General features: G+C 43.1%; 1 protein-coding gene across 1 annotated transcript; it reads right to left on the minus strand.

Annotated features, from left to right (window-relative positions):
• Positions 1-268: 268 nt before the first annotated feature.
• Positions 269-22,702, minus strand: LOC108095252 (retinal homeobox protein Rx). The gene is made up of 6 exons (XM_017196280.1): positions 22,068-22,702; positions 20,802-20,948; positions 15,079-16,239; positions 14,581-14,747; positions 1,577-1,742; positions 269-1,261 (listed from the first exon to the last, which is right to left on the minus strand). Exons 1-6 carry the CDS (start codon positions 22,426-22,428, stop codon positions 498-500), a joined length of 2,766 nt encoding a protein of 921 aa, XP_017051769.1. The 5' UTR covers positions 22,429-22,702; the 3' UTR covers positions 269-497.
• Between the last annotated feature and the right edge of the window lie 579 nt (positions 22,703-23,281).

Below are 23,281 nucleotides of genomic sequence, written 5' to 3' on the forward strand. Positions count from 1 at the left end.
TTCCTCACTTATTAGCTCCCCTGCTAATTGAACTCATTCCATATAAATTACAAAAAACCTTATTTGTTTTGTGATTATGCGTTGTTTTTGGGTTTAATAAATTATAACAAATACCAAAATCGATGAAACTTTCAGCTTGCTTTTAAAGCTTTATTTTAATTTAATTTAATTACTGTTGTGTAATAAAATATATTCGAAGGTATATATTTTCATTCTCGTAACCCTTTTTCCATTAAAACGCCACTTTATTGAGCTAAAATTTGTCGTATTTATTTTGTGCTAATATGCATTAGGAATAGACTTCTTCATCAGCCGTTTTTGTTTGAATTAATTGAAATTTTACAAATACACTTTGCACATGTTAAGTTAACTGCCTCGGAAATTAGACCTTACAACACGAAATTCACTAAACTTAGAACACACCTAGAAGATGATATAGGGATGGGGGAATGGTTTTCTTTTGATTGCAGCTGAACTTAGTTAGGAACCAACTGGGGCTAGACGATGGAGACCATGCCCTTGTTCAGGTTGTCCAGGTGCTCCTTAGCTTTAATCCGCAGCGTGGCGATCGAGTTGCTCCGCATATCCGCCGGCGGAGTTGCGGATGTCTTGCCAGCCGAACTGGGCGGAGGTGGTGGTGGACTGTCCCGCCCGACATCCAGCACTTCGATATTCGCGCTGGCCGCGCACTTATCCAGATTGCTGCCCGGATTACTGCTGGTGCTCCCGGCATCCAGATCGCTACTGAGGTCACGTCCTTCGCCGTTCGAATCGGCGTTGCCGATGCTCAGGTTTTGCGGCGACATGCAGACATCCGGACCGCTGCACTCGAGGGAGGCGGAGGAGGAGGACGATTGCGAGGACGAAACGGCGGCGGCGACGGCAACGGCAACGCTCGTCGACGTCGAACTGGGCGGCAGGCTGCTGTGCAGGGGCGTGCCAAGGGGGGTCACTCCGTGGTGGGGCGAGCCCAAGGACGTGGCATGCGGCGACATGCGTGACAGGTGCGGCGAGAGGTGCGACAGCGGTACCACATGGTGGTTGCCATGCGGATGGGGGTGGGGCACTCCGTGCGGCGGCGGCGGTGGCGGTGGCTGCGGCTGACCATGCCCCCCGTGACCCACGTGCGGGGGCGGTGGCCCGCTGTGGGCGTGATGGTGGCCCATGGCCGCCAGGCTACTCATGGTCAGGTTGGCGGGCGCCAGACTCAGCGGCGGCGTCAGATAGCTGGGGTACACCGTCTGCGGATGCGACAGAAAGCCTGAGGGTTAAGAAAAATGAAAGGGTGAGTTAGAATGGTTGAGAGATGCAAGGGAAAAATAACTAATTGCTTTTAAAAGCTTAATTTTGGTTTTGATAACCTCTATAAACTGAAGAGTATGAAGGACGTTATGACTAAACCTATTCAAAATCAAGTTTACATCATAATTGGAAGTATTTTATTTTTTTTGCTAATTCCATAAAACCAAAATTTTACTATCGCTCTAATTACCATTATAAATTGAATTATAAATACCGATTTATTCTCGAACTAGTTTTTAACGTTATGTAGCATAAATTAAAGGATTATCCTCACCTGGCAGAGCACTCAGCAGTGGTGGCGATAGCCAAGGATCCACCGGCAATCCAGAGGCACCACAGCCCAGTCGATGCGGCAGCTGGGTAAAGTGGGTTAATCCCAGGCGGAGACTCTCCGATTTCTCCTGGCGACGCCACTTGGCGCGACGATTTTGGAACCAAACCTGGAAATAAGCCAAAAGAAGAGAAGGAGGTGAGTTAGCTAATTGGGTTTCTGGAGGGAATGCACAGAGCAATTAAATTAATCACTTGACAAGAAACGCGCTAATTTAATCGGGCGTTAGGCAACAACAACAACAAAAACAACGAGGAAAACATTTTCATTTCGAGGAAGAGCATAACGCGTAATTAGAAAACGGAAAGCAGAAGCTGAGGGGCGAAGGGAAAGAGCTCCAAAAAGAGAGAGTCAGGACTCCAAAAGAGAGAGCTCCACAAGACAAAAAGCAAAATGGCGGCCAACGCAAAATTGTTAATGAAAACTCTGGCACACACACACCTTCACAGAGATTCCAGCAGAGATAACCCCTCATACACACACACACACAGATAGGCGAACAAAATGGCTGAGCTGCACACACACACACCAACACACGGAGAAAAGCACCCAAAGTAACGAAGGAAATAAAATAAAATTCAATTAGTTGCCTTGGCTCTAATTAGAATTATCGCAACAATGAGTGTGTATTAGTGTGGCTGTCTAATTAGTGGCGGAGCAAATGAGTCAGAGTGATGGCAAGCGAGAGACAGAGAAAGAGAAAGAGAGAGAGGAGGATAAAAGCCATCTAGGGAAAGTTTTCATTGCTCCCGGCTTGGCTATTACCGCCCCCTCAGCTCCCCTCTGTCGCCCACTTTCTGCTGCTGCCACGCTCAAAGTAATTAAATGCAATTTGCGCAAATTAATAAGAAATTATTTCTGATGGAAATTTCATTACCATGAAATATTGTTGTTGTTGTTGTTGTTCTTGCTGTCGTTGCTGTTTTTGGTTGCTGCTCCTGCCACAAGGGCATAAACAACCGTCTATAAGTATTATGTGTGTGTGTGCGTCTGTGCGAATGTTTGTGTGTTCTGGTTTCAGTCGCTCTGCGGCTCTTTAATTAAAGATAATGGTGCGTAAAATTATTTTCGTTGCTCCGAAAGTGATTTGCAAAACAAATTTTCCAGTCGGAAAATGCAATTTCAAATGGTTTAATTAAAAATACACTATGCAGCAAGGGATGAAGCCAAAATTATTCACGAAGCTCTTTCTTAAGTTGCTGAATTTTATTACCCGAAATAGTTATTGGCTACAATGTATAGTTATCAATTTTGTACGTATATACATATTATATCACTTAAAACGTGTTTTAAAATTTGTTTCAATGTTTAATGACTTTAATGAATTCGTTTACGAAAACTAATTTTAAACACAATGTTAAAAGGTCTAAAACTAAATTCCTCTGATCCAGTCGCCAAAGACGTAAAAAAAATTTTTCTCTATCAAGAATAACGTTGTTTAAAAACCTTAATACTTAAATAAAATTAATTCCATTCCATTAAAGAGACCATCTCCAAGTTGTCTTTCCATTTACTTCTTTATTTATAACTATCGAAAACTCATTTCATGCTAATCGAAAGCCAATCAAATCCGTTCCAATTAGAGTTGTTCCTTGATTATCTTTGAATATCTGTCGGATATCAATTAGCAGAGCAGACAGGCAACAATAACAAAATGGCTCATGCCGCTGGCTCCCCATTTTCCCCATTTCCAACTTTCCCTCCCTAAATTCCTTGTTTCCCTCCCCTACTCAAACAAATTGAAATCCCATTTAGAAAGTCTAATTTCCTGTCTCTCAAATCTGTACGAAGAAAATAAATTAAAGTTAGCAGCTTTAGGCCACATTTAGCTCCTCACACACTCAAGGAAGCAAACACACACCCCCTCACACACACACACACACGCGTACATATACATATGGGTTGCAGGAAGAGGAAGAAGGAAAGAGAGAGGACCTTTCGCTGGCTGTTATAATTTGAGTTTGTGCTTCTTCATTTTAATTAAATCATCAAAATCAATTTTGTAATTTCCATTCATGGCGCGCCATAATGAAAATCCCCCGTTCAATTCCGAAGGGGGGAAAGAGACGAAACGAGAGAGAGAGAGAGAGAGGAAGAGAGAGGGGGAGAAGAGAAAGCTTTCTCTCTCAGTCGAAAGGCAGGCAGGCGGGTGGCACGCCCACAAACATCATAATGACCTTTAACCAACACCACGCTCATTCACCCGAAAGTTGGCAAAATTGTCTGCTTTCATCTTTGGCTGTTGATGCTGCCGCCCAACCACCCAACCACCCAACCACCCAGCACTCTACCACCACCCCCTCCCCCTCCCCTCGTTTTGTCATGACATGGACCAAACTCAATTTTCCACCCCATAGACACAAATACAAACAGGCTCGCCCGCACACACACACACACATACACTCAGGCATCCCCATTTTCAGCCATTTTCAATTTTGCTACATTTAGCCGGTTGTGTCCTCAAACAGCTACGAACCACCCATTCCCATTCTCGTCCCCAGAACCACCCAAACCACCCACCTATCGAGCAGGCCTGCAGCAATTTGGCATTCATGTGGAGCACGCGACTCACCACAAGAACCCCCCATCCATGCCATCCCATCAGGCAACCACTTTTCAACTTTAATCTTTTTCATAAACTTCACATTGGCAGCAAACAATTTGCGACCTCCCCCCGAAAGCACCACCCGAGCCACCCGAAAAAACCCCCTTAAACATCATCATCTCGCTCTTCCTCTTCCTCTGGCTGTGTCATTCTACCATTTTCCTTGTCGTCTTCTTTAATTTTGTTCGCAGCAAAGTTTTGCCGTTTTATTGGAAAACTTCTGCCGCAAAGTGTCGTTCCACCCAAAAACGAAAAAAAAAGAAGAAGCGAGTAGGAAGGTATAGCTCCACATAGATGTAGAAGTAACTCACACAGCATACAAGGCGTATACGCAATGTTCGCTCTATCCCTTTCTCTCTTGCTCGCTCTCTCTTGCTCTCTCTATCCCTCGCCGCTAGATTCAGCCCTCTCTTTCACTCGCTGTGTGGCAGAAATTGCTTTTCGAATGTTTCTGACAGTTTGCAAATTGGAAAATTGACTTTTAACACACAAGAGCTTCAGCAGCTTAATAAAACTGTTTGCAACTTGTAGAGGAAGGGGATGGGGGAATTGAGGGGTGGGGAGGGGGTGGTTAGGCGGGGGGTGGTTCAATTGTTGCAGTTCGACTTGATGTTACACAGAGCTTGTTGTTGGATTATTCATACTTCCGTTTTTGGTAGGTTGTTCGGGTTTGCGGCGAGGGAAACTGGCCAAATTATTTCTCAAAACCTTTCCTTGGGATTGACCAGGATTTTACTGAGAATGGTAGCCGAAGGAAATGCCAGATTTGTTTGAAGCCTCTTACGGAAAAGACCCAATAAATGTGAATTCAAAACCTCAACTCACCCCCGGAAATTGCAGACTAAGATAAAAATGGAATTTTGGTTTTGTGAAATGATAACAAATAAAATTAAAATTTTATTGAAAATATGTAAGTAAATATATAAGCAGAAGATTTGTCATACAAAAAGAATAACATAGTTTATGTCTCAAAATATGAATGTAATATAAGGATATAACCTTTTATACATCAGAAGTTTCCAAACAAAACTCAAAGCTCAATCTAATATTTTGCTACATAAATACTTTTAAACTCACTCAAAGTAATAATACAAGAAAATTCAATTTGAGTAAATGTAAAAAGTATAAATTTCACAAAACGAGGTATATAGTTAAATACTGATTTATGAGTGGAGAGGGTAAAACGTTTCGATATCTTCCATCTCTCCCATTGGGGGGCACTGGGAATCAGCTCGAGCGATCTACTTACAACACTCTGCTACCTTCGGCAAATTCATTATGCCGGGCAACAGGACTATTATTATCCCAGCGCCGCCCCGTTTGTCATGCAATTCAATCAAATTGATTGAAAACTCGATGCCATCGAATGCACTTCGCATTTGTTTTGGGCTGGTCCTCGTTGGCGATAGGCGAGCTAATTGCATGGAAGCGAAAATGCGGCCCAGCATGTCCTGCAATTAGAGAAACGACCCTAGGGGCAGCGGTTCAGAAAGTCGGGGCAGGACATCCCGTTGCGTTCAAGGATATTGATAGCGGCGCCTAAGGTAATAACCCAAATGCAAACTGCATGGGAACCCCGGCCGCTCCTCGCGCAAGCTTTAATTCAATTAAAAATCCTCAAACCGAATCCCGGCAAAGGGGAGCCTAATTATAGGGCTGTCCCGGTTTCCAGACAGCGACAGACACGAATTCTGAGTTCTGTTCAGAACTCAATTCTTTCAGCGGCTGTCATAATTCCAGGTCGAACTTGGAGGGACAAAGCCACAGCGTGGAGTCCGCTTGCCCTGCTAGTTTATGACATGTTTTTTCGTTCCATTGTTGGCTTTTAGTTCCGGCCCAGGACCCTCTGAAACTCTGAACGAGGAGTTCAAATCCAGGAGCAGAAGCAGAAGCAGAAGCAGAAGCTCGGGCATCCTGTTTCGGTTTCGGTCGCTTTGTGCGATTCACGACGAATTAGAGCAAAGACAAAAGCTTTGACGACGGCCACAATCCGCAAGATGTTTTAATTAGTTTAAGAGCCGACAAGCGTATTGATTTACACTCGATGCCGCCGTTCTTCGCTTCTTCGTAGAATTTGTGGTGAAGTGATGAGTTTGAAGTGGCATACTTATACTATATATTTAATATTATGTTTTAGTTAATAAAAACAACATTATGGTAAAAGCATATTCAATCTTTCAGTATATTGTTAAAGGGAAAATAAGTTACATTTCGCAATCTTTTAAGGGCTTCTAGGAAGTAAAAATCAAACGTTGACCTTTGAATCCCACACTATTAGCTTCGGCTTTTCAGCTTTTCACACTCTTCGCACCACTGCTAATTGCAGTCTTATTTTTCCGGCAAAAGCCCTGTAATCTAAGGCTAAACACGCGACAAATCTTGATTCCCTGACAGCCGCAGATTCGAGCAGCGACTCCGCCTCGAATGTCGCCATGAGAAAAGTTGAGAAAATCACTCCGAGCTCTCAATCCGACACCCACTCGATCAGGACTCGGGTTTCCTTTTGGGGTTTCAATTGTTCCATGCAGAACTGACTTTGGCCGGGAATCAGAAGCAGGGGCGGTCTGTTTGCCGGGGCGTGTTTGCGCTCGGCCACGTGGCACCCTGTATTTAATTAGCTATTTATTTACTCGCTGACATGCCGAGCAGCATTCCGAGCGAAAGGAACGGGCGCACGCACAGTTAATAAGCAGTTAAATCGGCTACAAAGGACGACAAACACCAGAATACCAGAAAGGCTCCTGGCGGGGTTGCTGCTCAGCTCAACTGTCGCCCAGGGTTCGGGGCTTTTCCGGGCTTATATTCCGGGTTCCTGCCACTTCCCAGGCACAGGGACAAATTTCTGTTGACGCATTTTTAATTTGCAACAGTCGAGAGCCCTGAGGGAACGAGGGATCGGAACTGGAATAGGAATCGGCTGGTTCTAAGCAGTTGCCACGCTCAATTTGAATATTTTCTGGGGACACGTATAAATTGCAAAGCACTACCAAAAACAAGAATAGTAAAAGGGAATAATTATAGGTAACTCTACATTAAATATGTTACTTAAGCCATTTAAACTGTGTATCTTAGAAGAATTACTAAAATGCAAACTATCGAGGGTTACCAATATGTAACGCATGTATGTAAAAACACATTATGATACTTTGGAATCTAGGTTTTTCTTTACAGAGTATTAGATGCATTAATTGAAAGACTCATTTACCTTTTTTATAACCTGTTTTCTTCTGTGTAGTGCGGCATAGTTTCTGTGCATATTTTTGGGGTCTGTCATATTCAAAGTTTGTCCCCTGATAACTTAATTATAATTTGCGTGCTCTCGAAAATAATATTGTTATTATAGTTATTCCACCTGCCAGCCGAAGCGAAATTTGTTTAGGTGATTAATTAGCACGTAATCAACGTGAACAGGCGGCCGAGGCCAGAGCTTGGAAAATTGTTTAAGTGTTTTGTGATTTATGCAGTCGCAGGAGGAATTCGTTTGTGAAACGCATAAAACCAATTAGCAGGCAGCGGGAATTAATTAAAAGCGGAAAAGCGAGCTGCGAACGGAATTCTGAGTTCTGAGCTGCGGAGGAGTTCCCATTGTGGCCCCATAAAAATGATGTCTGAAATTATAATAAGCCGCTTGGGCCTGACATAATTAGCGTACACATGTGGGCATGCCGCTCATGCACCCCAGTCAAAATAAGCATTTATATAAAGCTGATTAAGTCAATTTTACGTATCGCATACAAGTTGTCCCCTCATTTCTACCTGTCTCACAGTTTGTCTCGGAAATTCCCTTTTTTTAGGGGGGCTTTCTTTGATTGACTGTGGATCGGAATTGAAATTGTTTTGTTGCCGCTAATTTGACAACTTAAGCCCGAGGCTCGTTTAAACCGACAGCAAAGAGGCATCAGAGTATTTCGATGGAGTATCGCATATGAGGTTCATCATTCCCCGATTACACAATCCAATATCAAAGTCATAATTGAATCTCGTCCGAAACTGTAAACTGGATTGAGTGCATCCTTGACGTCTGCTTAAAAAGTGACGGGGGCTGTAATGCAATAAAATCATAATACTCGAGGCACCCGCACTTTATCCTTTATCCTGTTGCCTTTTGACTCCGAGCAAAAAAGAAAAAAACACTCGCTGAAGCGAACAGATGTGCAACTCATTACAAAGCATTTAGGCGTTCAAATTGAATAATATTCATAATGTTCCCATCAGCGAGGGGTGTGATGGCCTCTCAAAATAAACCACCCACCCACCTACCAAATCCAACCCACCCCATTTTCCCACTTGACACTCGAGGACTTCGGGAATGGCGAAACAGCTGCTCTCCTCGGTGTTTTCTCAGAGATCCAAGGACCTTGCCAAAAGTAATTTGCCGTAAAAAAAGCCCTAACAAAATGGGATATAATTTCATTGTAATTGTAATTGTCTTCGCTTGATTGCATTGGTTTATATATTTTATTTCGCTCTAAGCCAAACAAATGAAGTGGGAGTGTTGAGATGTCAAGTGAGTTTCTCGGGGGTTGCAACCCCTGAACCCCGGGTTATATGATTTATAATTTCATTCCGTTTGATTTATGCATTTATATTAAAATGTGTTGACAGGTTACGGTGAATTTGAGACAACTGAACCCAAAAACTAAGACAAATACCCAGCACGTGGCTCGACTCCACACACACACGATTCTGATTGTGATTGTGATGGTATTAGTTACTAGGTGAGGGGCATGGAAAAGCGCAATCATGGTCGAAGCCCTGGAAAATCAAATAGCAAGGACACAAGGACACGTTTCGCAGCTTAAACGGTGGAAAGGATGCACTGTGCAAACGCGAGCTTCTCCATGAAAGGCGGTCGCGTTGTAGGCTGCCTTTAAACTTTGCCCCGGGCTCAAAGACAGGAGACACAGGAGAACACCCTTTGGAAAGGCCAGGACATCCAGACCAGGACCAGACCAGACCAAGCCAGGACCTCGAGGACATGGAGCGAGGCGAGGCGAGGCGATGCGAGCGACGTAGAGCAAACTCAATAAGTCGCATAAAAGAATGAAATTGGATGCCATCGCAAACACAAACACAAACGATGCCGACAATGTGGTCCTTGCCAGATCCTTCGGCATCTCCGGCCGCCGACTCCCTCCATCGGCTGGAATTCCTTTGAGCCGTGCGGCAAACTGCGTCGTCATCTTCTCGATTCCCCCTCGACTCTCCAGCTCCCTCTGCAGTATCTTCTATCTGCTATCTTCGCTCTTCGCTTTGGCTTTCAAGTTTAATTAATTGCGACACGGATTCGGCGTGGGCGTTTCCCGATCGCAGAAGGCTTTCTTCCTCTTGTTCGAAAAGCGCTTCTAATGAGGGTTAATTGAAAGCGGCAAACTTCTGTGGCAGTCCCGATTTGGGTTTCCCCCAATCCCGAACCCCTTCTGGAGCTTAGTCAACTGTCTTCAATTAGAAATGAACCTATAATGTTTATGGTTAGCAAGTTTGTTCGCTAATCTCTTAATAAGCGGAACATATTTATATGAGATTACAGCAGCTTTTAAATATATTTTTAAATTTTATTTAATTTAAAGACATCTTGTTTACTTTTGATCAACTTACAACTTACATAATATTCTCACTACTACAAAGTCTACAGCATTATAAAATCCTTTCATTTATGATTTTACAAACTTGTCTCACTACTTTTAAAATTACAGCAATACAAAATCGTTTATATATTACAGAACTTATATTATATAAAGGATTTCACTGTTCTGTAGAATTAAATCTATTTTTTTTTGTTTATTAATACCTATGCAAATATTTATATGTTTCCCTTTCCACTGATACTTGATAAAAACTAAAGTTTGCCCAGCATATATGAACACCCCCATTTCGGTAATTTGTAAACCTCACCCGCGTCATCGAAATTGGCCGTCTCATATCAAGTGCTTGAAGGTTTGCCTCAACTTTTCCTTTGTTTTAGTTGACAGTTGATCAAAATACATTTTAATAAACGGCAGATGTGTAACACAGGCGCGTAAGTCCAGACCCTAGTTAAATATATATCAAAAGCAAAAGTTTCGGATAGGGCAAAACCCCTAACCCCCGCCTGCTTTTTGTGACCTGACATTTATTTACCCTTGCGGTGGCTTTGTTTTCCCCGGCCTTCGTTCGCTCCTCCCGCTCCTTGTTGTTGTTGTTGTTGTTATGCCAAGGTGGCATAATGTGTTAATTGCTCTGCCCACACCCACCCTCCGCCCACGTCAATGGCACTTGAGGGCAGCTGTCGCTTGAGTCCGATGCATATTTCATTTGCCATTTAATTATGACGACGGGAGTGCTCCGTGAAGGAGAAATGCAAATGTTCGTTGACTGCTCTGGGCACACTGGCCAAAACGGACACAAGTCAGGTCAAGTGCCTAATAAACGGTCCAAAAAGACCCGGCCACTCCCAAAGTTTGCCCCAATGAGAGTGAAATCCTGGAGGGACCTCCCAACGACAATAAGTTAAATAAGTTTGAAAGCTTTTTTCCCCACCATTTCGACGACCCAGTGGGACCAGCCTACTTAAGCATTCAATGGCTTTATTCATTCGATTTGATGACCCGCACAGGACACTCAAGTTGCCAACGATGGCGATGAACGGGCTTGTTTGGCAGTCGGGCCAGCGATCGTTTTCATTATTAGATTTGTATAGGATTTCATGGGGCTGGGGGCAAAGAGCGGCTCTAAACAAATGAACCTAATATGCATTATTATTATGGCATGTGAAAACGAAAGCGTTGTAGGAGTCGCAATCGAAGGAAGTAAAAGAGAAGGGAGGGCAGTTGTCGATAAAACGGTCATGCAAGCAAACGAATGCCAAAGTTGAAGTAAATATTCAATAAAAAATAATCGGAGCAGAAACCAGAACGAAATGAGCATAAAAATGTGGAAATGTCGAGGAGGGAAATCCGTATTCAAGCTCCGGCTCAAATCCAAAGGCGAGGGCAAAAGACGCAGGCCAAAGTGGAATGTGAATGCAATAAAAATCTATTTTATTTGTTAGTGAAATGACATTTTTATTTGTTTGCTGTTTATGCACATCCACATCCACTCTCGCACTCACTCACGGATATATGTGGAGAAAATGCTTCGGGCTGTCTGTGTCACGTCACATATGTCGTATGAGCAATATATGCAGATAAATAAACTATTACACAGGATTATTATTTACTTTGGCGCAGGATATTTTGACAGGTTTACGATATTTAATCATTTGACTATGCAAAATAATTGACACAAACTTCTGCCCTCGTCTCTTTTTTGCTTTGTTTATTTTTGCTGCTAATAAACCCAATAAAAATGGTCGTTGCACATGGAAATAGTCATGTTTATTTGCCTAACTAAACCAAGACATGCAGGAGATCCCTTTTAGTCAGTAAAATATATAAAGATAATATCTTTCTTCCTTTCCAACTCCATCCATCTCCGTTCGATTTTCTGCGCTCGGCCATGGCAAATTAGGTTTTAATTAAACTCTTTTGGCCCTTCGGCTTAATGCGGCGTATGATTGAGTCGACTGCCAGCTTTAACCCTTGACTGGGCGCCAGACAACCCTCACGAAGAAGGAGGGCAAAAAAAAACCACACTCAGCCCTGTCAGCCGGTAATCCAAACAAAAGTAATTGTCATCTCGCAGGACATATGTTGCGGCTCTCAGGGTTTCAGTGTTTCAGTGTTTTAGGGGAAGAAACGATACATTTTCATGGCAAGTGTTAATGATCGTCTGGCTATACGTTTTTTTTTTTTCTGGGGCGTTAATCTGCCGTTTAATTTGCTGGCTTAACGCGTTTTGTTTTGGTTACCATCAACGATAATCCCCGAGCTTAGTCTGCTCAAACCCTTGTTTAATATTGCCTGCCTCTTCGGCTCTTACCCTGTTTTTGGGCCAGGAAAAACCACAAAATGACACAATTTCAATTGCACTTGCATTGTTCGGGGCCTCGTCTGTCAACGTATATTGCCATTTAAACAACAATCAAACAAGCCACAGAGAAATTCATTCCATTGCCATACACAAAATGCAAAATCCAATCAAACTTTTTAAACAAACATTTAACAAATCTATTACAATGCAATGACAGCAACCAAAAACGTAACCGACGAAAAGTGGGCGACCAAAGCAAAACCCTGAAATGAACTCATCTGAACGAGAAATTCTATTTGGTGGATGGCTGACTGGTTTTGCAAAGAAACAACTCAGTCAACTTTGGTTACATTTTCTACTTTTTTTTGCTTTTTTTTTTTTGGCCAGCCTATGTGTGTGTTAGCAGTTGGGCGGGTGAATGTGTGCGAGCAAACTTAATCAAAACAAATTTCCACCTTCAACGAGTTGCACACCAAGCAATTTCCCAGGCCCAGTCAAAGAGCAAAAGAAACGAGACTCGAAAAAAATAGGAAGGAAAGGAGTAAAAACGATAACTAGAACTTCATGCAAACTAACCGCAAATACGATTACAAACACACAGGACGAAGGACGCAGGACGCAGAGCGGGGGAGCTGGGGAGTTGGGTAGATGGTGCACCCCACTAAATCGAAAAAACCAGTCAAAGGGTTGGAGAGCTCGTTTCGGTTCCTGCTGGCATAATTTGAATTCGTGTCAATTTGACAAAGTGACACATGAGGGCCAGGCCCAGAAGCACAAAATTTTTATGCGATTTCGCTTCATTACTTTTGTATTCCGTTTGTACGGTCGGTCGGGCTATAGAATACAGATACTACTCCTATAAATACATACGGCATTTTCGGTATTTGTTTATTTATTTATGTGCCGTGTTGTGTTGGAGACGCCGACGACAGTGTCGCCAACTTTGTGGTGTGCTGTGGGCACGATAATGTTTAGTCAATAAAAATGATTTGTCGGCTGAGGAAACGAAACGAAATCGTGAAATTTGATATGTCCTTTGCATTTACCGGGGGAGGTTACTTGCTCCCTACTCAACCATTCACCCACTCCCACTTCTGCGGTTGGAAAACTATGCCAATCGAATGGTCCACTCCAGCAGCAGCCAAAAACTGGAGTTAGAGTTCTATTCCTCTAACATAAACTACACAGTAAACACCCGATAAGGTGCTGAGTAAATATTGTATGTAAAAGCTTCAAGATTTAATTTATTAAAGAAAAAATGAAGAAGAAAAAAATAAATAAGCAAACGTTTCAATACGCTATTACGACTTTATAATTCCCAAGTTCGTTTTCTTAAGAGACAAGAACAATATTTACATTTGAAGATGATGAATTGATAATTTGAAGTTCTTAAGTGTCGAACCTTGCAGGATCCAGCAAAACAGTTTAGAACTACAAGTGATTTACCATTTTTAGCATAATTTTTGATTGTGTAACACCCACTGCCGCCCATCGATATTTGCTGCTGGTTAAGCGTATTTTATGCTACACCGCTGTGAATGGAATTTACGAGGCGCCCTGCCCGTTCACGTCACAATTTGCCACCCGAAACGAATGGCTGCCAGACATGGCATCCCGCCATATCGCCACACTGCCACATCGCCACACTGCCACTGCCACTGCCACTGCCTCAGTGTCTTTGAGCATAAAAGGCGCACAGTCGCATAAAATGCATAATTCTCTCCGAGGAAGAAAAGGAAACTCATTGAATGGGCCACCGACCAACTTGAGAACTCTTTCGGCGCTGTCGTTTTGCTATTGAGACATAAATTGTTCCATGCACTCGGAGGCAAGTTATGCGCAAAGTTTGACAATTATTATTGGTCTTGAGGGGGAGCTGAATGCCAGAACAGGGGTAAGAAAATCATAAATGACTAAAAGAGTTGTTGCAAAATTAAGGTACTTAAAATGTTTTGGACTCCACTATATCATTCGACTAGAAATTATGAAGAAATGGTTTTAGTACATTTAGATTTACAACTTAATTAAAAATTGTATACAATTTTTTGTTTGGAAATTCAATGATTTTCTGTATGCAAATAAAAGGAGTTATAGAGTTTAATTTGAAATGGTAGTTGCTCAATAACTAGCAGTCCTTGTTCAATGCAAATATTTTACTCCCTGTTTATTAAAGATCCTTTGCTTTATATTCCCGTAAACAAGTCGAAATATATATCCATATCTAACAAGAGCCTAAGATGCAAGGGGATGATAAACAGCGGGAACGACTTAATTTCGTTAAAATAAATAGCAAACGGAAATTATTTAATTTCCGGAGCCTGGCTGGTGGTTTTTCTAGCTGCAGACACGTTGATTGCACAATTAGCCGAGGTACGGGTGTAAATCACTCGCAGATACAGGAGATACTGGCTAAAGAGGACAGATAACGGGGGGGATTGAAGAGGTGACTCACCTGGACGCGGACTTCGGGCAGGTTCACCTTCATGGCCAGCTCCTCGCGGGAATAGACATCGGGGTAGTGCGACTTCTCGAAGGCTCTTTCGAGCTCGTGAAGTTGGTAAGTGGTGAAGGTGGTGCGGTTCCGGCGGTGCTTCTTCTTCGCGCAGTTATCGTCTTGACCTGCCCAAATTAACAAATTTAAAAGCAAGAGGTTACAGATTAATTAAAATATTTGTGATATCGAATTTAAGTCAATACACTCTTAGTATGCTCTTAGGATTTCGTTTATCTTAGTACTTTTTTGAACAATTTTTTTTTGTTAGATATTTTTAAAGTTTTGTAAGGCTTGCCAATAACTTTGTTAATTTGAATACTAATTTAAAGTGGCATACCTTAAAATTTTACTGATAATATTTCTAAGGGATCTGCTTTCAAAATTTTTATTTTCCTATTTTTATCAGAGGTATATAGAGTATACCAATAGCCTCCCTGTTTAGGGATCTGTACTCACCCTCGTCGTCGCTGCCGGATGTGATCTTCTCGCCCTGCTCGCTGCTGTTCGTCTGGTTGAGATCCTCGCTGGAGGCGCAGCTGCCGTTGACCAAACTGTCGTTGTCCGCATTCAAACGCTCGCCGTGATCGCCAGAGTTGCCATTGTTGTTGTTGCTGTTGCTGTTGCCGCTGGGATTTCCGTTGCCGTTGTTGTTGCGAAAGTCATGCTGAAAGTTCTGCTGCTGTTGCTGCTGCTGTTGTTGTTGCAGTTGCTGCTGCTGCTGCTGGTGATGCGACTGTTGCTGCTGCTGCTGCTGCTGATGATGGTGCACCTCCTCGAGGCTGCGAGCCCGAATGCCGTAATTGCCCCCCAACTGACCGTTGGCTAATTTCGGCTCATTATCATCACAGAAGATGCCGGCGGACTTGCGCTTGCCCGCCAGCGGACCACGTGGCGCCGGAGTGGGCGGCGAGGTCACGTCGAGCTGCAACTTTGCCGCATCATCGTCGTCCTCCTCCAAATCGCTGGCCGAGGACATTGAACGCTCGTCGTAGCCAATCTGCGCTGGGCCAACAGGCGCCGTCTGCGACTCCATGAAATAGCCAACCGACGATTGGGGCGGAGGTGGGGGAGGTGGTCCCGCTCCAGTGGGGGATGACTTGCCATATTTGGAGTGCTGATTCTGCTGCTCCTGCGCCTGAGCCGCCAGAGCGGCCAAGTGCTGCTGATGACTGCCGAAGGAACTGGGGGGCAGCGGGGCTGGTGGAGCTGGTCCCGAGCCGCCGGGCTGCAATTGATTGGCCTCGACCATCTGGTGCATCGAGTTGAGGTAATTGCCCGCCGCCTCCTCCTGGTGTCCATACCCATGACCCTGGGCGAACCCGAAGGCATTGTGATAGCCAAAGGGCGCGTGTCCATGGTGCGGCGGATGAGCAGAGTGCGTCGGATGTCCTGGCTGGCCGCCCATTTGAGGTCCATGGTGCAGGGGCGCCGAACTCGCCACCGGGGGCTGCTGACCCCCTGGCGGAGTGGGTGGGCCGTAGGACAAGACGCCGCCGTTCTTCGCGTGCTGCTGCAACATGCTCGCCATGTGATTGTCCATGCTGCGCAGCTGCGTCAGAGTCATTCCGCAGCGCAGGTCAGTGGCGTCCTCATCACCCAAAGAGGGGTCAATGGTGCCTGAAATAATAAAAATAAATGTAAAAATTGGTCCAAAACAACTATTTTCTGGTTGATAATTATTATTCGAGGACAACAATCCTTAAAAACTTAATGGTTGCCGTACGAATCTTTTATGATTAAATATAAACCAACTAAGAAATATTTTAAAAAACTCGATTTCATTTTTTAATCTAATGAGATAATATTAATAGCATACAAGATATATACTATAAAGAATAGTCCAATGATAATTATCTTGGAAAACTACAATCTGATTAAGACTTGTCATGAATCTTTTTAATAGAATACAGACTTACATCATCTTACAACCACATACAAATCCAATAAACCTCTATTAGGTGTGTAATTTATTGAGCATGATCAGTTGCTAATACAACTTAATGAGCTCCGAGTTTCCGTTCTCCATTCACCCACGCATTCTGGCGCCTGATTCGATTTTAATTAGTATGCTCAATGAGGCGGGAATGGAAGTCATAAAGCTGTTTGCCAACTTGCTGGCCAAAAGCCCGCTCAGCCCGGCTAATAACAACGTGTTATTTAATTTGGTGGTTGACGGGGCCAATGGAAATGGAAGTGGAAATGGAAGCCTTCGACCTGCAGCGGGTCAAACCTGTTGGCGTTGGCCGCCCACCCACTAATAAACGGCTTTCAATTAGACGCCCGGTATTTACAATGTGAGGCAATAAAAATTTCTGGGAAAAGGGGGAAATCCACCGAGGTGAGGTGGAGGTCCAGATGAGGAGGTACTGCTCCCTAATGGGCGTTCCAACTAGCTTTTTGTGCATATCACGTGACATGCAAGGAAGTCATTAGTTGTCGCCGCTCCAGGGCCAGGTTTTTTATTTTAGTTTTAGGTTTCAGTGCTTTCTGGGCTGGATTTTGTGTAACCGAATTCAATTTCTATGTTAAATTGCCTTTCGGGGCGGGCCGCAAATCGAAACAAAACCAATTACCCAGTCAGACTGGGAACTAGCTACTCGAGAATATCTGTAATTATTTGATAGTCTTTTGGGTAATTGGTTTTCGATGTAAGTCGGCTTTTGGACCGCTTCGCTTAGTCGATTGTATAATGTAATTATGCGCCACATCGCTTCGATTCGACTCAGTTCGATTAATTGGGTCAACATTTTGGCTAATTAACTTTAAACAGCAGCCAAACGAAGATTGTAAATGCCCCGAATTAACCTCTCCGAGCGTTTTCACCAATCAATCGAAATTTACACGCCCAGCGTGTGTTTTATTTTGAGCCACTGTGGTGCTAATGAAATTAACAACGAAATTCGTTTTGAAAGCCTCTGCAAATGAAGTAGCACAAAAGATGTCGGAATACATATTATTTTTTTGTTTCGAGTGTGAACCACATGAGGCGAGAGACAGTAGCTGCACCACCCGGCCCCTCGATCCACCCAAAATCCACCGAAAAGCCACCGCTGAGTGGAACCCACGGAGTGCGTGAGTTAATTGCGTGAGCAGCCAAAAATAAAAGGTTGAAACAAAAGTTTTTCTGCCTATCGGGGAAGTGGCTCACTCCTAAGCAATTGGATAAAGTGTGAATGATGGATTTTTATCGTAGGGAAATTTGTTTTTATAAGGTGACATAAATCAAAGTATGACAGAAATCGATTCTGATATTTTTATGGTTGAATAAATGTAATCAAACTTATTCTGTAACTTTAACCTAACTTTTACTTTAAGTTATAATTAAACAACTGAGACCTGACTATACTTTTCTAATTTTTATATACTCATGCATAAAAAATACGATGTTAGATTATACAATAATAAAAGTATTGTTTTGTATATTGATTCAATATAATAAATTCAATAACAATAAATCTAAGACATTCAATAATAATAGATAAATTTAATTAAAATGTAAACAGGTTTTTGAGCAAAGATGATATCTATAAAAAATAAATAAAATACAAAATAACTTTTATAGCTTTTAAGCTTCTGATAATTTTCGATCAAGCTAAGCTCCAAGTTTCCTAATGGTGAATGAACTCCCTTATAAGCCACTTCCCATTCACTCAAGTTCGATGGCTGGAGTATTCATTCAGTGCTAGACCCATGAAATAATGATCGACACATCAATTAAGAAATGATTTCCGTGCGCTCTCCATTAGCTTGGCAATTTAAGTTGGCAGCTGGAAGTTTGTCGGTTGTTAACGCAACAAATTTGATTATGAATACCGAATTACGAGTGTAAATGCTAAAAGGTTAAGATAGCTACCGAGAAAGTCTCTCTTTTACTGAGATGCTAGACTACGATTAGAATGAGGTCTCATTTTGCTCTAATTTGACTGGTGTTTCCTACGAAACAAGCCCAATGTTAAAGACAAATTGACGTTAATCGCGTCACTTCTTCTTTTTCCCCTTCCACATGCCCCTTTTTGCCCAAGTCTAAGCCTAATGATGATTTGACAGTTTCCCATTGTTGGGCCAATACTTGGCCATTAGGCGGCCTAATTGATATGTTATTAGCCGCAGCGTGTTTCGAAAAGTCACGGCCAGAACAGGTAGGGGCCAAAAAGGAAATGCACATTTCGGCTGGCCCCTTGTTCGCCGGAAGATCTTTGCAGCCAGATGAGACGCGATATCGGATTCATATCAAAAAGCGAAACAAGCCATAAACAAAACTGTCAATCACGAGTGCCATGAAAAGTGGTAGGAGCCACAAAAAGAAAAAAATAAAGACGGCTAATAAGACGACGCCGACGCACGAGCACAGACACGCATTAAAGTCATTAGGACGCCTTAATGCTCAATTTAATGCCGCGTCAACTGCTTAACAGATCTCGTGTAGATGGATCGTGAAGGGGATCACTTCAGGTCTTTATTGCCTTCCCTTTCTAACTACATTAACCTGTCTCTTTCTCTCTTGTTTTCTTGGCTTAAGCCTCCGTTGATCTTAAAGTTGCAGAGCATACAGAGCTGCCTTTTGGCCAAATGCACTTGTGCCTCTTGCGCTTTTAATGATTGTTTACATCTTAATCTTCCCTCTCTCTCTCTCACACAGTCTCTGTTGCACTCTAGCTGTCTCTTTCGGCTGTGGGACGCCACTTCTGCCGCCAGCTGTCAGTTTAAATGCTTTTTGACAGCTTGTGTCTGGCCGCCAGTTTAATTATGGCTTAAATGCGAAACGCTGTAAACTCGCCTTGTAGCTGACCACGCAACTCCTTTTCCCCTCTTTCCCTGAGCCACTGCTTTAAGACCCCCCTCCTCCGCCCAATTGATTCGTACACCCCCCTCTAATTAGCCTGCTTCTAATTAATTTGCGGCCTTTAACCTGTGCTCTTGTTGTTGCCGCTCAGCGCCATTTTGATTTGCTCTCCGTGTTGTTGTCAATTTGTTTATCACGTTGTTGTTGCTTGTTGTTTCAGCTTTTTAGGAGGCTCTTTTCCATTGTTGGCATCTGTTTTGGGCGTTTATGAGACCACTTAATTAAATTAACTTTAAATGAATTTGCTGTTAATTGATTTGGCTTTTTAGTGGTAAGTTGAAAAGCTATGAACTTCAAAGTTACACAATTTGTAATTGCTTTTAACTATTTTCGAATTACAAAATAGCTATGATTAAGTAGGCTTATTTATGCATATGCTAACTATATTTTGAAATGAAATTAGCAAACAGTTAAAACCGCTGACTTTAACAATATGTTAAAGCAAAATGGTATTTTCATTTATAGTTTGAACATTTAGACCTAAAAAAGAATCACAAAAATAATAATAAATGAGTATAAAATATGCACATTCTGTATTACCAAAGATTACTATTATATGTTGATAAAACAAAAAAAGTCACAAAATACATCTCATTCCTTTGCCGAAATGGCAACAGCACCTCCTCAATTTCTCACCTAGCCCCTTTGGATGATCCAAGGAGTTATGGCCATAACCATAATCGCGGCAATATCAATGCCCACCTATTTTTCGCAAGTCGCTGCCAATTTCTGGCGTGGGCGATGGGCGGTGGGCGTGGTCGAGACGCGAGAGCGACAATCGCTTGCCGGCAATCAAAACAGAAGCGAAATGAATTATAAATGACGTGCAGGAGACTATTTCTGGCACCCAACGGCCGTTGGGAAAGGAGCCGTCGCCAGCTGGCACCGCAAATCCCCACTATAATCCAGTTAAAAAGCCTTCAAAAAGTATTCGCTCCCCGCGCTACTAATAGAAGTTTAAATTGGCCGCCAAAATAAAAGTGCAGGAGGAATTCTAATCCCATCTATGACTTCCTTTTGCCGTCGTTTCGTTTTCTTCGCCAGCGATTACCGCTGACTGATTGCTTATCAGCTGTCGTGCATCTCGAGGCGTTGCCAAAGTGCAAGACCCAACGCCACCCAAAAAACCACCCACCCAACGCCACCCAAAAACCGCAAACCTCCCCCTTTCCGTTCAAGGCTAATACAATTTTGCGATTGTGTTTGTTGATTCGCTGGCCTGCGAGCGGGTAATTGAAATCGATTTGCCTTTTATGACAGCGCCCACCGATCATGGCTAATGGGCAAATAACGTTGGCAGTTGTTAGCCTTATACCAATACTATAGTTCGACTCACCATCGTTGACCGTTTCCGGGTTTCGGGCATTTCCAGTGCCATTGCGATTCTTCAAACCCAGAATGGCATCGATTGTGTGGCGGGGCGTTAGAGTTTGTCCGCCCGATCCGAACTTCCTGGCATTATCCTTCAGCAATTCGTTGCTATCTGTGGGTTAAAAATATATGTATTTATATATATGTATGTTCGTTTATTTTTATGCAGGGAGGTAGTGTTAGCGGACCTGAATTAAAAGCCTGTTTGCCAACAGTTTGCCAAAGTCAATTAGGCGCACGACAGCACCAACGACTCTATGCAAATTTGTCAGCAATTTCGAAAGTATTAAAATTTAGTCCAGTCCACATACACACGACTTTATTTGCGATTTTAACGAGCTAAAAGCTGTAATTGCGACCTGGGCTCCCCGAGTCCTGTTCACCTTCCTTCCCACCTTTCCCCCGCCAAATGGCCAGTTGTCACGACGGCATGCTGGAAAGTAGGCAACATGTTGCCTGATGGCTTTATGCATTTTTAACGAAATTAAAACAAACTGTGCCAAGTGGCGAGTGGAAAGTGGAAAGTGCAGCCGCGAAATCCCTTTAATTGCCCCGTCTTGCAATTAGCTTATAATTTTTTCTCTCAAATTTTCCGCTGTGCATGTTAATGCACAAAAAACATTGCTGTGAACACGCACACACTTAGCCATTCCGGAGGTCAGAACGGGATGGAGAGATCATTCCGGAATGTCCGTGCTCGCCAGCAATTTGTGTTAATTAAATCTATAATCAAACAATTGCAAGCCTTTTCCGGCTAAGGCCACACATGGAAAAATAATTCTAAGAGCTTTAAATAGGATAACTTGATTTGAAGAAGTAATTATTGAATTGTGGAGTGGAATTTTAAATATTATTAAATTGGTTTCCATCTTATATAAAGCTTTTTATTATGAATTCATTTGTATTCAATTAAAAGAAGGATACATAGTAGCAGTAGTGTTAAAGCATATCTTTAGTATTTCAATGAAGTTGAACAAAACATCAAATTTTTTTGCCAGAATGTTAGGAAATGATAATATGATTTTTTATATATGGTGGATGATCTTTCAAATATCTTCTACTTGCTTGAGAAATATTATAAAAAACGAATAATACCCCTACCATAAAAACATTTCTGAATTAGTTTATATTGATTTTTGAATTACTGAAATAGGATCAAAAGTTTCTAAAGGAAATTTTTCCCTCAAGAGCAGACCATCGAAAATTGCCGACGGGCGGTCGGTGAACTTACCTTCCGCCGAGATCACAGTGTTGTTGTTGGCCAGGTGGGCGGCATAGTGCTCGTGGAACTGCTCCAGGTTCTTGAACTTCTCCACGATCATCTGCAGATTCTTGGCATCCCTGACATTGCCGAGCAGGTGGCGCAGGTGCTCCAGTTGTTTGGGCGGCAGCTTGTGATTGCCGCCGCCTTGTTGCACCAGCTGCTCGAAAATGTGCTGGAATGTGGCGGCGGTGTTGCTGGTGGCCATGGAGGAGTTGGCCAATCCCGTGGATCCCGCTCCACCGGAAATCGCCACCGACTTGGGAATTGGCGATCCCGGTTGGCCAGGAGCCACTTCGAGTGCAGGCGGCGTCGAGGCTTTGATATCCATTCGGTTGAAAAAGTACTTCTTTTCGGGCAATATGATATGATTGATCACAGTTGGGGCACCAACACACACACACACTCACAAACACACAAATTGTATTTAATTCGATCTTGGATTTTCTTTACTTTTCCTCTAGCCAAGTGTCAAGCATTTTTCAGTCACAAGCGGGAAAACTTCAGCTCCGAAACTACCAACTACCGAAACCGTTGCGCACCGAGCCAAGTCACAGTTGGCAATAAACTCGAAAAACAGCGACTGTGGCCCGCTGACGGTTCGAGTTTCCAAATCGAATTGGAAACCGGTTGAGCTCACCACATCTATATATACACTGTGTCCCTGTGTGTGTGCTTAAGGGGCGGAGTCTCCCGGCGAGAGAGAGAGGACTTGCGAGCGGGAGAGAGTGCGCAGGACTCGAAGGGTGGATGGACTCTCTTCTCCGCGGCACGGACCATACTTTCCACAAACCTCCTTCCTTTTGCGATCCGGAGTTCGGAGTGTAACAATGAGTTTTAAGAGACCCCTGCCAAGTGGTTTGTTTGTCGGGTCCGTAATAAAATAAACTAACTGCACTTACTGTCCTTCACCCAGTTGTCCTGGCAGGAGAGTCCTGAGTCCTGACTCCCGAGTCCTTGCACTTTTCCGCCCCGGAATTATGACTTTGGTGCCACAGATTTTTCGACCACAATTGCATCGGAAAACCGTTTTGGGCTTAGGCCACAAAGTGTGCGTCTTTTTATATCTCTGTCTCTCTCTTTCTGTCCATCGGCATTTCCGTCTCGCTCGGCAGCTTCTCCCAAGGAGCGTGAAACCCAAAACGGATACATAAGTGGATTTTGTTAATATCCTGCTATTGTTA

This window comes from Drosophila ficusphila, unplaced genomic scaffold (genome assembly GCF_018152265.1).
Source record: "Drosophila ficusphila isolate 14025-0441.05 unplaced genomic scaffold, ASM1815226v1 contig_414, whole genome shotgun sequence".
Taxonomy (NCBI): domain Eukaryota; kingdom Metazoa; phylum Arthropoda; class Insecta; order Diptera; family Drosophilidae; genus Drosophila; species Drosophila ficusphila.

What these genes read in the sequence shown, in the direction of transcription:
- LOC108095252 (XM_017196280.1), bottom strand. Translation starts at nt 22,428, where the DNA reads ATGGATATCAAAGCCTCGACGCCGCCTGCACTCGAAGTGGCTCCTGGC. An exon ending in CACTGTGATCTCGGCGGAAG is followed by an intron (nt 20,949 to 22,067) that starts GTAAGTTCACCG and finishes TTTAACCCACAG; the next exon opens with ATAGCAACGAATTGCTGAAG. An exon ending in ATCCGGCAGCGACGACGAGG is followed by an intron (nt 14,748 to 15,078) that starts GTGAGTACAGAT and finishes TAATTTGGGCAG; the next exon opens with GTCAAGACGATAACTGCGCG.